This window comes from Electrona antarctica (genome assembly GCF_951216825.1).
Source record: "Electrona antarctica genome assembly, chromosome: 7".
Classification (NCBI taxonomy): domain Eukaryota; kingdom Metazoa; phylum Chordata; class Actinopteri; order Myctophiformes; family Myctophidae; genus Electrona; species Electrona antarctica.
Genome location: NC_136812.1, coordinates 21,843,151 through 21,858,260, shown reverse-complemented (window position 1 = coordinate 21,858,260; position 15,110 = coordinate 21,843,151). Strand labels below are relative to the sequence as shown.

The following is a 15,110-nucleotide window of genomic DNA, read 5'->3' as shown; positions in this document are numbered from 1 at the left end:
AAGCAATAGTTTGTCACAAAGTGTAAGGAAAGTCCCATATTCTGATTATTCCCCACCAACACCAATGCCTTCAAATTGTGACTGACAAGGGGATATTTATGATTCTGTTTGCAACGAAAATATTTATTATCCACAAATGAGATGATTTGTCAAATGTATTTTGTGTTAACATACAGGTGTGTGTGTGTGTGTGTGTGTGTGTGTGTGTGTGCACGTTTGCCCACTGACTGTATAAACTATTGATCATATAAAACTGTTAATACAAACAAGTAAAAACAATATAGCTCAATAGTTTTTCTTCTACGTGTAACTTATTTTGTTTTATATATTGTTTGTGCTTTCCTGCCTTTATTCAGATAGTTAGTTATTCAGTTGAGTGTGACAGGAAACGGGGAAAGAGCCAGAGACTGAGTGACACGCAGTAAAGTCTGTCGGGCTTGGGAATTGAACCTGTGACACACTGTCAGGCTGCAGGCCATCACATAATTATGACATGTTTGTTTCATTGTTCATTCAGTCTGCAATCCAAGTACGGAAACATTGCACTTCAAACTCTGACCTGGTCTGTTTTCTGCAGGCATATCAGAAGAACTTGAGCTCAGAGTTCACCATCCTTGTGTAACTTGAAAATTACCCAATATCCATACAGATGGAAGGGGTGGAATTTAATACACAGTGGTATTATCATGCAAAGCAATAATATTTTTACAAGTGCATTATCAGTTCACCTCACCTCAGCTCAGTTCACTTATCACCTCACCTCACCTCAGGTCTCCCGCCCCCTTTCATGACAACGCCAGGCCCAGGAAATAATTCCCAATGCATTTTTCCCATAGACACTTCAAAAAGTATTTATTTAAAGACCGTTTAAGCGTCGTACGAAGCCAACTCGAGTCGTGACAAATCATGACAACAAACACAATATTTTGAACCAAACAAATAATTACAAAGAAGAAAAACAACAAAAAAGTGTTCTAATTCTTTGTTTGGCCCAAAACATTGTGTTTGTTGTCATGATTTGTCACGACAAGAGTTGGCTTTGTCCGCGGCGTAAACGTCTTTAAATAAATACTTTTTAAAAGTCTATGAGGAAAATGAACAAGGAATTATTTTCCGGGTCTCTCGAGGGGGCGGGACTTCGACGCTCTATTGTGTAAGGCTGTAAGATCAACAGGATGGTGGCAAGATTACTTTCCTAAATCCATACACAAGTTCAAAGACTGATTCTGATGGATCATTGCGTGACCAGAGCACAGCACATACTGTAGTGTATTTTAATTAGCCTATGTCAGTGTCAAATATTGGTTTCTTTCCGCCAGTATTAGTTGTAATGGTATTTCGTTTTGGAACAAAATATACAGTGTATGAGAAAAGTTTGTGTGATCTGGTTATTAGGGAGTGATCACATCAGTAAGCAATATCTTGCTATACTGTACTTCCGTTAATTTAATTAACACAATGAGAACAATACAGTATGTACGTGAATAACTTTATTTGAAAAGAATAGAAAACAGTGCAGAGTAGGCAATCTCATGTAGCCTGGCAACTTAATAGTTATACATCTTCTTCATTTCATAGCCTCTATTAGCGTCATTAGCATTAGTTTCTGACAACATGACATGAGTCAGTACATATACACTGATATGGCATCTGAACTTCATATAAAAATAAGTCTCTCAATAAATGAAATACACACCCAATCAACAACAAAGTTCTAAAAATTGCAGCAGCAAGAAGTAAATACTATAGGTCTGGCACTGGTATTATTGGTTTATGTTGTATATAGATATTCTTTAACTTTATATTATATACTTTTTTTTTAGTGAATAAAAAAACCAAAGACTATTGGGTTTTTTTTACCAGAAGACCAGAATTCGATATTCTGGTAAAAGACAGTCTTCGTTGTGTGTTTTTTAGTCAAACATTTCAAGTTTAAGCTATCCAAATGTAAATTAATTTGCTAGTTATAGTTTACTTGTTCATTTTGGATATGGGACTAGCACATTTATAATAACGTTAATAATAACAGAAAATTATGTTTTGAAGCTATTGTAACTGAATGAAACTGAGCTCTACAACACAGATTATTATTGGTTTTTTTAAAGGTCTTCAGTTTGAATGTCTGTTCAAGCATTAACAAATGAAGACACTCCAAAAGAAGCTACAGAATGTTGTCTCCATGTTCTCCCCAAACTGATGGAACTCGTGACCAATGGACCATTGTATGTGGCAATTTGTGTTCCCAGTGGGATTAAACAAAATGTTTGCAGTGCTGCAAAATGACAACAGATGGTATCGGTGACAAAGATCTTCCACGGTAGATACTCCTAGTAATCAAAAGTACAAGATTACCCTCAAATTATAAAAGAAAAACATTGTCTAGAAGTGCTTATCAGCTATAGATGGGCAGCACTACACTATAATAACATGCTACCATCTAAGCACAAGGGAGAGAAAGATGTGATTTTAAGGTATTCCTCTTTATCCAACCTTTGAGGAGAACATGTGAAACATACAGCCCATGGGCAGTCGCTCATTCACTCTCTAAACTCCCAGCACAACTCTGTGTGGTGTGGTGTGCACCACTAGTGCATATTCACTGATATGGCATTAGCCTATTCTAGAAACATGGCCTACACCAAAGGAAGACCCATGTATATTAGTAGTATTCACAGAGCCAGTGGTAGCAGAGCTTACACAGTGCAAACTATATGCCGGATTTACATAGAAACGGAATCTGTCTGTAGACATCAAGAGGTTCAACGTCAGATTTCCTCTTCCTATGTGCATGCGGCCTTGAGGAGACAGAACAACACAGTCATAGAATAATGTAACAGGTGGCAGCATATGCACTGATATGGCAGCTCACCCTCACAGCCACAGAATAATGTAACAGGTAGCAGCATATGCACTGATATGGCTAGCTCACCCTCAGTAAACAAAATGGCAGTGGCACCCTCTTCATCTCCCATATATAAACCCATAGGCAGCTTTCAACATGGTGTCCTCTATATTAATCGAACACACAAGCAGGTAAATCATATACACGAAAAGATGTATACGGATAATCAGGGACAGCAGTTATAGAAGGTCTGTCTGTGCGATGACCACAGTGTTTTCGGTTTGGCAGATCAGACAGGGAGGGATGAGGAAAGGGGATGGGGGCGACTAGACTACAGGAAAAGAGAGGAAGAGAAGAAAAACGATAGAAGGAGACAGGAGAGAGACTGAGGTATGGCGTGTCCCCCCCTCTCTGTGTGTGTGTCTGTGTGTGTGTGTGTGTGTGTGTGTGTGTGTGTGTGTGTGTGTGTGTGTGTACTGTGCGCGCACGTGCTTCTACATCCAATTGGTCAACATGGAGCTGAGTAGCGCCATCAAAAGCAGCCACACAGAGGACATCACTGTACAGACAGAGATGAGAGACAGAGTGAGACAAATGACTAATATTACAGTTGTCAGTAGAGTATTATACACTGCCTTTTATGCAAGCATGCTCGACTTTATATGATACACTGATACAGTATATAATCCAAATTCTGAGTATAACACATTTATTTAGCTTGCTATGGTGTTGGTCTTCATTTTTTAAATAATGCAGTTATATGTGTTTGTACGGTATATGCCGTATGTGTGCATGTGTGTTGTTACCTGCAGTAGTTGAATTACACTCCATGTTAACCAGGGAGTCTACATAGGCCTGTCCCAGCCACTCCTCGTAGGTCTTCCTATCGGCCACGGCCACTAGACTGACCGTTGAATCTTTGAAGATGAGATCGGTGCCCTGATAGGCTGACGAGTCAAACATCTTAAATTCCGAACCACTGTCACTGCTGAAATACTTCTACAGAAGGGTAAGGGGTGGGATAGCAGTAAAGAAATGTGAGACAGAGGCAGACAGAAAGAGAGAGAAAGCAATACAGAGAGACACCAAGAGAAAGTACACGTCATTAAAAACATCAAAACTAATGACTGAAAAGGTGTATTTTGATAAATGTTGTAATAATAAGCTCTCATGTGTATGACCTTGTGCTTCTGTATGCTGAGAGTGCATTAACTCTTAGCCTGCCGCCATTAATTAATCCCTCGATTGCGTATTGCCATGGTTTAATCACGCGTGACACTTACTTTGAAGAGCCAAATATCCGTATCGCATTTTACTATGAAACCATTCCGTGTGTGTTGACGAAGCTGGTGCTCGTTCTCTCGGTCGGTGGTGGAAAAAGTGGACCGCGAGTATCACAGCGCCTGCTACAGGCCGTTGAAAACGCTTGTCTGGGACAAAGCGTCCTCTGCAATGTCGCTTCTGTGAGATAAAGCCGTCTGAAAACAGAGCCGGCAATGTTAGTGGATGCGCGCGCATTTTCAAAATGGCCGCGCCCATTGTGTCAGAAGCATAACAAAGCTAACGGACGGTAGATTTCGATACGATCGTATTAAAACATGCATTAATGAATACATCGCTGTTAAAACGGCTTTTCCGTTTGTGGCAGGCTACAAGATTCTACGTGTTAATATTCCTATGTTCCTGGCGGGTAAACGATTAAGAAGGGAACATACATTTTATCAAGAGAAAAGAAAAGACAACCAATCCTTTACAAATCAGTTACAAATCAGTAGCTTCTATTGTGCAGAGCCCCCTACCTGTGCAGCGTCCAGTAGTCCATATACAACGTGGATGTTGGTGTCAGGCCGTACCATTACGGCGTGGGAGGGGACCCTGGCCAGGTTGCAGTCTCTGTACTGGGTGACCTCAGCCCTGCTGCCCTGGGAACACAGCAGCTGGTAATCAGTGGACACCAGACCCATAGCCCACGCGTCGCCGTTACCTACACAGAAAGAGACAGAGAGAAAAAAAAAGTTTTTTGCCGTGCCACACACACACACACGTGCGCAAACACACACACACACACACACACACACACACACACACACACACACACACACACACACACACACACACACACACACACACACACACACACACACACACACACACACAGTATGAGTATATATATACTGATGTTATCATACCGTCAGTGTTGGCGAAGACAGTGGAGTGTTTGATGAAAGCCACATCTCCTCCTCCTTTAACCAGACACCTGGACAGTGGGAGAGAGAGAGAGAGAAAGAAAGAGAGAGAGAGAGAGAGAGAGAGAGAGAGAGGGGGGGGTGGGCTTTAAAACCTGTAATAAATTACTTTTCATTTAATGGAAATATTATGAGGATATAGACAGGAATATTTTTGACAGAACTGGTCATGCTCCACTAAAATAGGTAAATAGAGTAGTTCATCAGGGCGAGCAATATCTATATCTATAACATTCATGAATATTCATGATTTCACCCGGATGTCACATGGGGTATTCGGTCTTGATAGCTCTGCATGAGAGATTGGTCATTAGTTGGGTGAGCGTTCCCCATAGTTGATAGTTCTTCTACCAGAACTGTTTTCATAGAAGTCAGATTACAGTGTGAGTAGGAACTAGCCTTCATAGGGAGACATAGGGGGTCTAGCCTATACCCGTCAAAACAAGAAAGGGAGTATGAAGAGAAACTTGTCAATAACAGCTTTTATCTGACGAAGAAAGTTCTTACATGGGATGGATTATTTTTTAAGCATGTACGAAACCTAACCAGCAAATCAGCATGTAAAACATCCAACTCATTTCTATCTATGTCACAGGTTCTTATCCCCAGAACAGGTTTTTGTGAGCATTACAATAGCTTACCTGAAAGCTCCGGTGTATCCGTCATAAAGATCCATTCCCTTTACACATTTGTTATCTCCTGACGAGTCTCCAATACACAGGCCACAGAGGTTGTCTGGGAAACCAGCTTGATTGGCACCCGGCGCACAGCTCTGCTTGAAGAACTGTCCCGCCGCTATGCCCCATGAGGAAAAGAAAAATACAAGTTAATAATAATAATATATACATAATAATAAATACAAATTAATTTAACAGTCTACTCCAGCTAGATTAGTACACCAAGACGGAGACAGACACACAAACCACTCACCTTGGGGAATCTGACATTGCTCGGGTCTGATAAGACCTTGCTCCATCAGTTTTGCTATGGGAATGTTCCATCCGGCTGTGCGTCCGTAGCCGGTGTGACAGGAGGACTTGCCGCGCAGATCCTCCAGGCGTTGGATGTCACCGTTACTCTTCTTCACCACAGCAATCGCATAGTAGTTGGAACCATCAGCATCAGCTGTAGAAACGGCGAGGTGTTGTGTTGTTCAGAGACATTCACGTTGTTGCAATGCATTTTCCTATACACAAGGCTGCAGAGGATGATTCTATATACTGGGCCTATACTTGATTGACTAGAAGTTCTCACCAGTATAGCTCTCTCCTGTGGCAGGGATCAGGCCGAAATCTTTGCCAGCTGTGTATATGTCACCTCCATCCAGAGTAATGGCATCAGCTTCCTTTTTCTACTCACGCACGCACACACGCACACGCGAGCACGCGCACACACGAGCACGCGCACACGTGCACACACGCACACACAAACACACACACACACACACACACACACACACACACACACACACACACACACACACACACACACACACACACACACACACACACACACACACACACACACACACACACACACACACACACACACAGTTTATACATTAGTACACCTTAAACTGAGTCCGTGTAAAGTAGACTTCAGTTGATCTATATACGTTACTTTGAAGTATATCTAAAACTAATTTGTATGGTCAAAAATCTATTTTCTAAAAGTGATTATGTGATTATTATCATGATTATATTGGCTCTTATAACCTGGATTCTCTGCATGCAGTCGGTGTGAGAGTCTCCTTGGATACACTGGATGGATGGTTGCAGACCTTTCGCCATGAATGCCCCAGCCATATCCACACACTTGTCCCGCTCACTGCTGGACAACACACACCATCGCAGGCTGTTTGGGATCTCTGCTCACACACAAATACACAAACACGAACATGGAAAAATGGAGGTCATGAGTCATGACTGAGATAGGTGGATCCGGCAAACAGACTGACAGACAGACTAAGCCGGCGATTGATATAGTTACTGTATATATTACCTGAGGGCTCACAGTCCATGGCTCTCAGGGCATTATAATATGGTTTGCCCATCCAGACCATGGGATCCTCTGACTCTGCTTGCAGGAACCTGGAGGCTGTATTAGAGAAGAGCACAGTTCCGTCCCCATATGCCGTTGATGAGAAGATTGCGAAGTCTGACTTCAGCTGCGACCAAAAAGTAAGAAAACACATTCGGTCGGTCAGTCTCACACCTTGGCTGCAGGAGCTTAGAAGAATATGGTACATGGTAAGATATATTGATACTTTATTTGGAGTAAAAATTCAATACATTCAAGTTGCTTTATTAGCACAACTGTCAAAAGCACATTTTAGGGCCCATTTCATCGTCTACTCAGGCTTATGTGAGTGCCCTAGAGAGTTTTTAAGTTTCTTAATTCAGTATTTAGATATTTGATATTCATTTTAGCTGCCCCGCCCCCTTCCTAAACAAACCCATTGTAACTTCAACCTCCATTTTAACCATGATAGTTTCATCGAAAACACCCGTCCTTTTTTCTGGTGACTCATAATACTGCTCTCCTAATATGTGAGGTGCCCGCGTGTTTTTAATAACTTTTTAATTTAATTTATTTTTTTACAATTATTTTGATTTTGTTATGGAGCCTTATTCTTTTCCTGATGCTTTTCATTTTCAACAAAAAAGAAAAGAAAAAAAAAACGTTGAAAAAAAGTAATAAAAAAGGCAGTATCAGTCACCAGAAAAAAGGATGGGTGAATATATCATGGTTAAAAAGGAGTTCATAGTTACAATGGGTTTGGGTCTGTATAGGAAGGGGGCCGGGCAACTAAAATTAATCTAAATACTGAATCGCCTGAGTAGACGATAAAATGATCGTTGGTTGTTTTGTTTTTTTAAGTGAAATAAGGTTTGTGGTGCTGTGACATACCACGCCGTCATTCAGCATGTTGTAAACCACGGAGGGCGTGATGCCGTCACGGACCACAATGCCACGTCTCGGGACGCGGACCAGGTGGCATCGGCGCCATTCAGTCACAGCGGCTCTGGTCCCGTCACGACACAGCAGCTCATAGTCTGAAGAGATCAGATCTGCTGCCCACGACGGCGGACCTTGACCTAGTGGGTGAAAAAAAGACGAATTAACCAACGACGACTATAGTGTGTATCGAACTTAGGCTAGATTGTCAAAGTGATTACATTTGTAAGTGAATGACCACAGGTGAATAGACCAACACATAGTTAAACCATCATTCATCACCTAACGTCCTCCTAACTCACTGGTTCCCAAACACCGGGTCGGGACCCATATGTGGGTCGCGGACACATGTTTAATTCAATGTTTTTTTCAGTAATTTTATGAAGAAATTAAATTAAAAAATCCATAAATTTGAAAACAAATGTTTAACGGTAGTGTAAGTGATTTTCTTTGGTTAAAATAAGTGTTAAAAAGCTCTATATTGTGATAGTTCTCATTGTGTTTGTTCAGTAACAGGAGTCTCCATGTCTCTCCAGCTTTTTATTAAACAGAAAATGCATTTTCAGAAACTGAAACTGGGATAACAATGTTATCCAATCAGCATAGAGAACGCAGTCAGGATACAGATTAAACAAGTGGAATTGTAAGTGATGACACAAAGAAAAGAGCAGACAAAATTGGAACTGGACCATTATAAAAATGAAGGTCATAAATATTACTCTCTTCTGATTGGCTGAAATGTTGTCACCTACCTGAACGAGCTGGAGAGACAGGGAGACCCCTGTTTCTGAAACACTCTGGCAATGATGACTATCAGAATATATTGATTTAAAGGTGATATAGGCAAGTTTTCAGCCAAAATTTAAAATATATATAAATGTATTTTGTTGGCCTTTTCCCCCTCTATCTTTCCCTATATTATGATGCTGAGGTGTCCTCCTGCAACAGCACACTCCCCCTTTGCCTCCCTGTGGCTGAATGCACGGTTTATATCCACTACAGTTTACTATACGGGACGTCGGAGGGCATTTAAACTTTTAGCCAATTGCAGCGCGAGGCTGTGACGGTGTGTTCAACTTCAACCCAGCAGTATTATAATGAAAACGCGATGTGATTTCAATTGCAATGTATAATATTATCCCCATATCTTAGTTTCACTAACATTGTTCATGTGAAATAGTATGTTTATGATTTAATATGTAAGCCTATTGAAATTATGAGAATCGCTATGTATAGTGCATGGTTGGGTGGTGTGAAACTAGTGAACAACAACACCAGCAGCAAGCACCCCTCAGAACTCGGAGGATCCTTATAGTTACAGAACGACTCGGACCCCAATAAAATCTCCTGGTTAGGCCTACATCAATATCGTTCATGTGGAGTGGGTTGTATGTGCTTATTTGTTGAAATGGTGGAAGTGGAAGTGAGTAATAGTATAATTTCACCAGCCACCACCGCGGCGACTGCCTGCCTGCCGGCCGGCTTGAAGCGTGCATTCAACCCGTACGTGTTCGCCAGCGGTGACAGGCTAGCCGTCGCGGATCATCATAGCGATTTTTCTTCATTGCAATGAATAACCGTGGACAGAGTAGTTCACATGAACGATGCTGTAGTGGCTGGGGCATTTGAGGGGAAATATGTTTTATATGCACGATTACAAATAAAAGTTGAGAGCCAGTGAGTCTCCTCCTCCGCTACTTCCTCATTTGAGGGACTCGTCGTGTCAGTCGTGTGATATTGCGATTATGCTACAGTTACCCTTAAAAAAACATGTCAACTCAATGTCATTGTTGTAACTAAGATATCGATAGAAATTCATAATTTTTTAATGTCATATTTAGCCATACGAGCGCAATATCCATAGCGTCCCTCCCAGCACCAACAACAATCCCATAGCCTGAAGTGACCTGGCTCAGCCAATAGAATGAGGGGGGGAGGGGGGTGGAGCTAGATTTGCATTTGTTTGGATACACTCACGCACTTCTGTGTACAAACACTGGAAACTTGTCTATACCACCTTTAACCTTTTAACACTTAAAATAGCCGATCTACAAGCTCAAGCTTGTAGATCTGATATTTTCCTGATATTTTGTTTGGGAACCACTGAACTAGTGGTTCTCAAATTGGGGTCCAGGGACCCTCAGGGTTCCTTGAGGCGGTTCTCAATGGACCCTCAGGGTTCCTTGAGGCGGTTCTCAATGGACCCGAGGTCTGTAACTATGAGACCCTCAGGGTTCCTTGAGGCGGTTCTCAATGGACCCGAGGTCTGTAACTATGGGGGTCCAGGGACCCTCAGGGTTCCTTGAGGCGGTTCTCAATGGACCCGAGGTCTGTAACTATGGGGTCCAGGGACCCTCAGGGTTCCTTGAGGCGGTTCTCAATGGACCCGAGGTCTGTAACTATGGGACCCTCAGGGTTCCTTGAGGCGGTTCTCAATGGACCCGAGGTCTGTAACTATGAGAGCATACCAATTTAATTCATATAGTTGTATACTCTCAGAGACGGGGGTCCTTGAAATTAAAATCTTCGAGAACCACTAGACTGAAACATAATTGGCGGCTAACAAACAAGTTACTTAGTTACCGTCAGTGTTCTCAAAGACAGTTGTTTCCTTGATGAAAGCCACGTCTCCCACTCCATCAGCGAGACACCTGCACAGAGAGAAGCCAGTGGGCAGAGCAAGTTAACAAAGTACACTGATCCCAAACATGCAAGCAGGTCTATGACAGAGTGGTCAGAAACAGTCAGTGTAACCTTCACTATGTTCACATAGAGCTGTCCAAGACTGTTCCTGTGACATGTTTAACAAAGGAAAACAAGGAGGGTGAAACCTCATAGCCCGTCCTCATATCGGTGAGTGTATGAAGATATCTACCTGAAGGCCCCCGCATAAGAAAAGTATTGCTCCTGTTCGCTTAATGCACATTTGCCCTGTCCATTCAGATCTCCTATACACAGTTGACACAGAGATGGTGTATTGGCCCCGGGGATACAGCTAGCGTTGAAGAAACCTGCGACGCCTGATCGCACACACACATAAACACACAAAGAAACACAACATGCAGGCATGAATGGATATATTTTTAGGAAAAGTAGGCTATGTATACAGTATGTATCAGCCAGTGCATGTATGTATAATCTACTGCAGGGGTTCTCAACCCGTGGGTCGCGACCCCTCAGGGGGGTCGCCAAATTATTTTGGGGGGTCCCCAAAATATTTTCCAAAAAAATATATATATATATATATATATATTTTTTTTAATTTTATTTTCACGATTTTTCAAAAATAGCAGACCTACAAGTTCATAGCGCGCCACTCGGTGGCGCGCTATGAGCTTGTAGATCTGCTATTTTTCAATAGCTAAATTATAACAATGCTTAAAACACCAAAAGGGGTTCCCGCCCAAAATGGTTTAAGGTTATTGTAGCAGTCAATTTATATTGGGGGTCGGGAGGGGGCGGGGCGGGGGTCCCGAGACATTGCCAAAGCATTTCCGGGGGTCCCCGGGCCAAAAACGTTGAGAACCCCTGATCTACTGTACTGTACTGTATTTGCCAACTTGGTATGTGTGTATGTGTGCACTCGTGTACACATAAATGTATATACAATACGTGTAGAGCAGTTGTGATTTACTGGTGTAACGGAAGTCGAATGTGTTTTCCTCTATCAAAATCAACACTGTTTCTTACTCTTTTCAATGTCGCAGCCCATAACCGACATCATGCCCTGGTCTATGAAGTATCCTAAAGGCATGTTCCAACCAGCGGTTCTGCCTTTCCCAGTGTGGCAGCTCTTCTTCCCTGCCAGGTTGTTGATGGTGATGCCAGCGTTCGCCTTTTTCACCACAGCAAGTGCGTAATACTGCGTACCTGTGTCTGAATCAGGAACAGACCAAGTGTTGGGGGTTAGAAACTGTAACATATAAGTATGTGTGGAAGTCAACATGATGGTTTTTGGCTGCAGACTGGCACAGTGCCAGTGAGCGTAACAAGACATAATTTATCAATTCACTTAAAATATTATGAGTGTGTGTGTGTGTGTGTGTGTGTGTGTGTGTGTGTGTGTGTGTGTGTGTGTGTCTACCATGGAAATGTTTTAATTGGCTGAGCACGGAATGTGATGTATGATGATGTATAATGATAAGAGCGCCCCTCACTTCACACAAGTGTGATTTTTAAAATACTGCATGGTCATACTAATAATCAGTCAGCAATATAGTTCTAATGATAAGGTCGCTCCATATGTCTCTCTTTCCATCTCTGTTTAAAGGTGGCTATATTCCCAATAAAAAAGAGCCATCAGATAAGACTGATAGTGTTAGCTTCCAGTTCTACTGATTTCTTTAGTGTCAGCAGGAGTCAGGACTATTATCTTCAACTCTTTCCTGCCATGTCGAGGCATGCACTCAAACTAGTGACCCTTTACACACCAATATTTAATGATGACATCACACACTCTCATTGCAAAGGGGTAGATGCACTGGTTGACAGGTTTGGGCTCCTTTGATCCCTGAATAAGTCATTCACAAGAACAAATTATAGGAGAGTAGTTTATTTGCTAGAGAAAAGCTATATACATAAGTATAGAGGGTATGCGCATGCATACCGTGAGTGGCAAATCGAGTGGCAAAGTGAATTTAACGTTGTTTAATGCAATCAGACTTTTCTGTTTGGAAGTATGGGCTGTCAAGGCCAGAAAGTAGTTTTTGCCACGCAGTAGGCGTTTCCGCATAACTTCCAGGTATTATGATGATGTCACGCGCATCTATATACACAATTCACAGTACTAACACAGCCATGTGTGACTACAGCTCATGTGTCTGTGGGACTACAGATTGAAATACACTTGTAGCTAAATCTGGTGCAAAGTATAGTTATGTGTGTAAAAAAATCAACTAAAAGTAAAAACTAAAACTAAACAGCCATACACTGAGCTAAGTGGCACTTGTTCCACACTATGCCTCGTATGTATTTTGCTGAGCTGCCTTCACATTTGATTAACTGCAGATCATGACAGCTTGGAATATTATGGTGACAATGTGGCCTATATTTCTCTTTTAGTAATTGACTAATTGTAGTCTTTACCATCACTGGTTGATTCTCCAGCAGCCATTTTAAGGGGAGCAGTCTCTCCCTGATCGTAGATGTCAGATGTGGACATGGATAATGCATCTGCTTCGTTTCTCTGAAGGAACAACATAGAGCAGACATGTAAATGTTTAAAGCTATGTGTTCTGTTCCTCTGTTCCTAGTGTTAATGTCCCTAAATGGACACATTCTGAGCAATCAGGAGCAGTCTATTCTTAAGGGTGTCTGAATAAATAATATCCATAATAACTAATAAGTATTTATGGATATGGATTCGACTGGAGGCGAAGATGGAGGGCTCGTCTGAGGACGACCTAGAGAGATAAGTATTTAAGATGATTTAGAATGAAGAATTTGGTGCCTCAGTTAATGATGCAACCTCTACAAGTTTCAGAACCCTCGAGTTCACATTCTCAAGACAACACTATATTGTTTTCTCAGGCCAGAGTTGTAAAAGTGTGTGTTGTAAGATACTCTGTGATCATGAATGCACCTTTTGAACCTTATGCTGTTCAGTGCTAATTATTGGTCATCTATTAACAGGGGCCATGCTTGTTGCCACCAAAATGTGGAATGCCCTACCAACAGTCATTAAGACGTGCAAATCCCTTGACTCCTTCAAAACCACCCACCCCTTTTTCCCCTCACTGTATATGTTTCTTTTCCCTTTTTACCTCCTCTATGATGATTTCCTGTTTTTGGCTATATAGAAGTGTATATTTGTATGTCATATTTGTAATATTATGATGAATTGAACATGGTGGACCCTATTGTAAACAAGTGTAATGCTTTATGGTGTCGTCCACAGTTAAGTCTTGTATTGAGTTGTACTAGAAATGTACTGTAATTCTCCAAACTGTTAATAAATACTTCAATCAATCAATCAATGTTAATAGATAGCTCAGTCCGTAGATCGCTTGTCTTTGAATCACGATGGCTTGGGTAACTAGGATGTATGGGTAATACTATCTAGGTAAATACTTGAACCTGACAGTAGGTAGAGCTCCACCTCAGCAATTCCCCTCCCGGGGGTCTAGCACATTGTAAAGCTAATAGACACCCTGGTTGCTCTACCATCAATCAGCCATGTCTCTGTTTCCTGGTTTCTTTCCCAGTGATCAAAGCTTGTGCTATTGGCCCTGAAAGACTGATGTGGCTCAGCCATGAAGTTTACATACATGGTGAGAATTTGCAATTTGATGCTAATAGTTTGCAACTGACCTGCAGTTTCTCAACACAGCCTTGAACATGCACTCCATTGACACAGCTGAGGGTGGGACGGATGGATACTTTGGAAAAAGACTGTGCCATGGCCTTGCATTTGCTCTGCTCATTGTCTGAGATGGTACACCATCTGATGGTCTTCTGACCAGAGACTGGGCGAGGGAGAGACAGAGGGGGGGAAAAAAGAGTAGTAGTAGTAAAGATATAGAAAGGAGTCATTTTCTGAATTTCTAAAAGTAGTCACTAAGAACATTACCCTAATACCTTTGTAATAATAACTACTACTAGACTTAACCTATGATTGTATGTTCAATTATAAATAATGAATAATGTCCCAGACATATTACAAAGGTAACAACATAGACTCAGACATCAAATGTTATGAGACAATAGACAACATATTCAGCAAAAATAAAATAATAATATATAATATAATATATATATATATATATATATATATAGTCATTTTGCAGCAAGTTAGCGAAAGTTTCGTTACCTGTGTGTAATATTAATAGTAGAGACACGAGCACTCTCCATGTGGCCATGGTCGTATCCTGATGGTGAAATGGTCCTGTTTCTCCTTTGCTCTCCTTTATACCAGGTTACCTTCTGCTGATGTGAAAGTGCAAATACCAGAGTCCAAGATTCCACATCCAGGCCACGCCTACAGCCTGAACATGTAAAATAGCTGTACTTCCAGGATATTAGAGCACAACTGTCTAAGAAGTGATGCAATTTCTGGATCACGAGAC

General features: G+C 41.6%; 1 protein-coding gene across 1 annotated transcript; it reads right to left on the bottom strand.

Annotated features, from left to right (window-relative positions):
* Positions 1–1,519: 1,519 nt before the first annotated feature.
* meltf (melanotransferrin) lies at positions 1,520–14,902 on the bottom strand. Its single transcript, XM_079506014.1, has 16 exons — positions 14,855–14,902; positions 14,356–14,510; positions 13,132–13,231; positions 11,737–11,922; positions 10,922–11,066; positions 10,630–10,697; positions 7,999–8,186; positions 7,090–7,255; positions 6,804–6,955; positions 6,343–6,439; positions 6,019–6,213; positions 5,730–5,883; positions 5,032–5,099; positions 4,642–4,826; positions 3,649–3,841; positions 1,520–3,401 (listed from the first exon to the last, which is right to left on the bottom strand). Exons 2-16 carry the CDS (start codon positions 14,443–14,445, stop codon positions 3,337–3,339), a joined length of 2,052 nt encoding a protein of 683 aa, XP_079362140.1. The 5' UTR covers positions 14,446–14,510; positions 14,855–14,902; the 3' UTR covers positions 1,520–3,336.
* Positions 14,903–15,110: the final 208 nt, after the last annotated feature.

Coding starts and splice junctions, on each gene's coding strand:
- meltf (XM_079506014.1), bottom strand. CDS start 14,445: ATGGCACAGTCTTTTTCCAAAGTATCCATCCGTCCCACCCTCAGCTGT. Junction 7,256..7,998: donor ACATGCTGAATGACGGCGTG/GTATGTCACAGC, acceptor TTTTGGTCGCAG/CTGAAGTCAGACTTCGCAAT. Junction 3,842..4,641: donor GACTACTGGACGCTGCACAG/GTAGGGGGCTCT, acceptor ACCCTTCTGTAG/AAGTATTTCAGCAGTGACAG.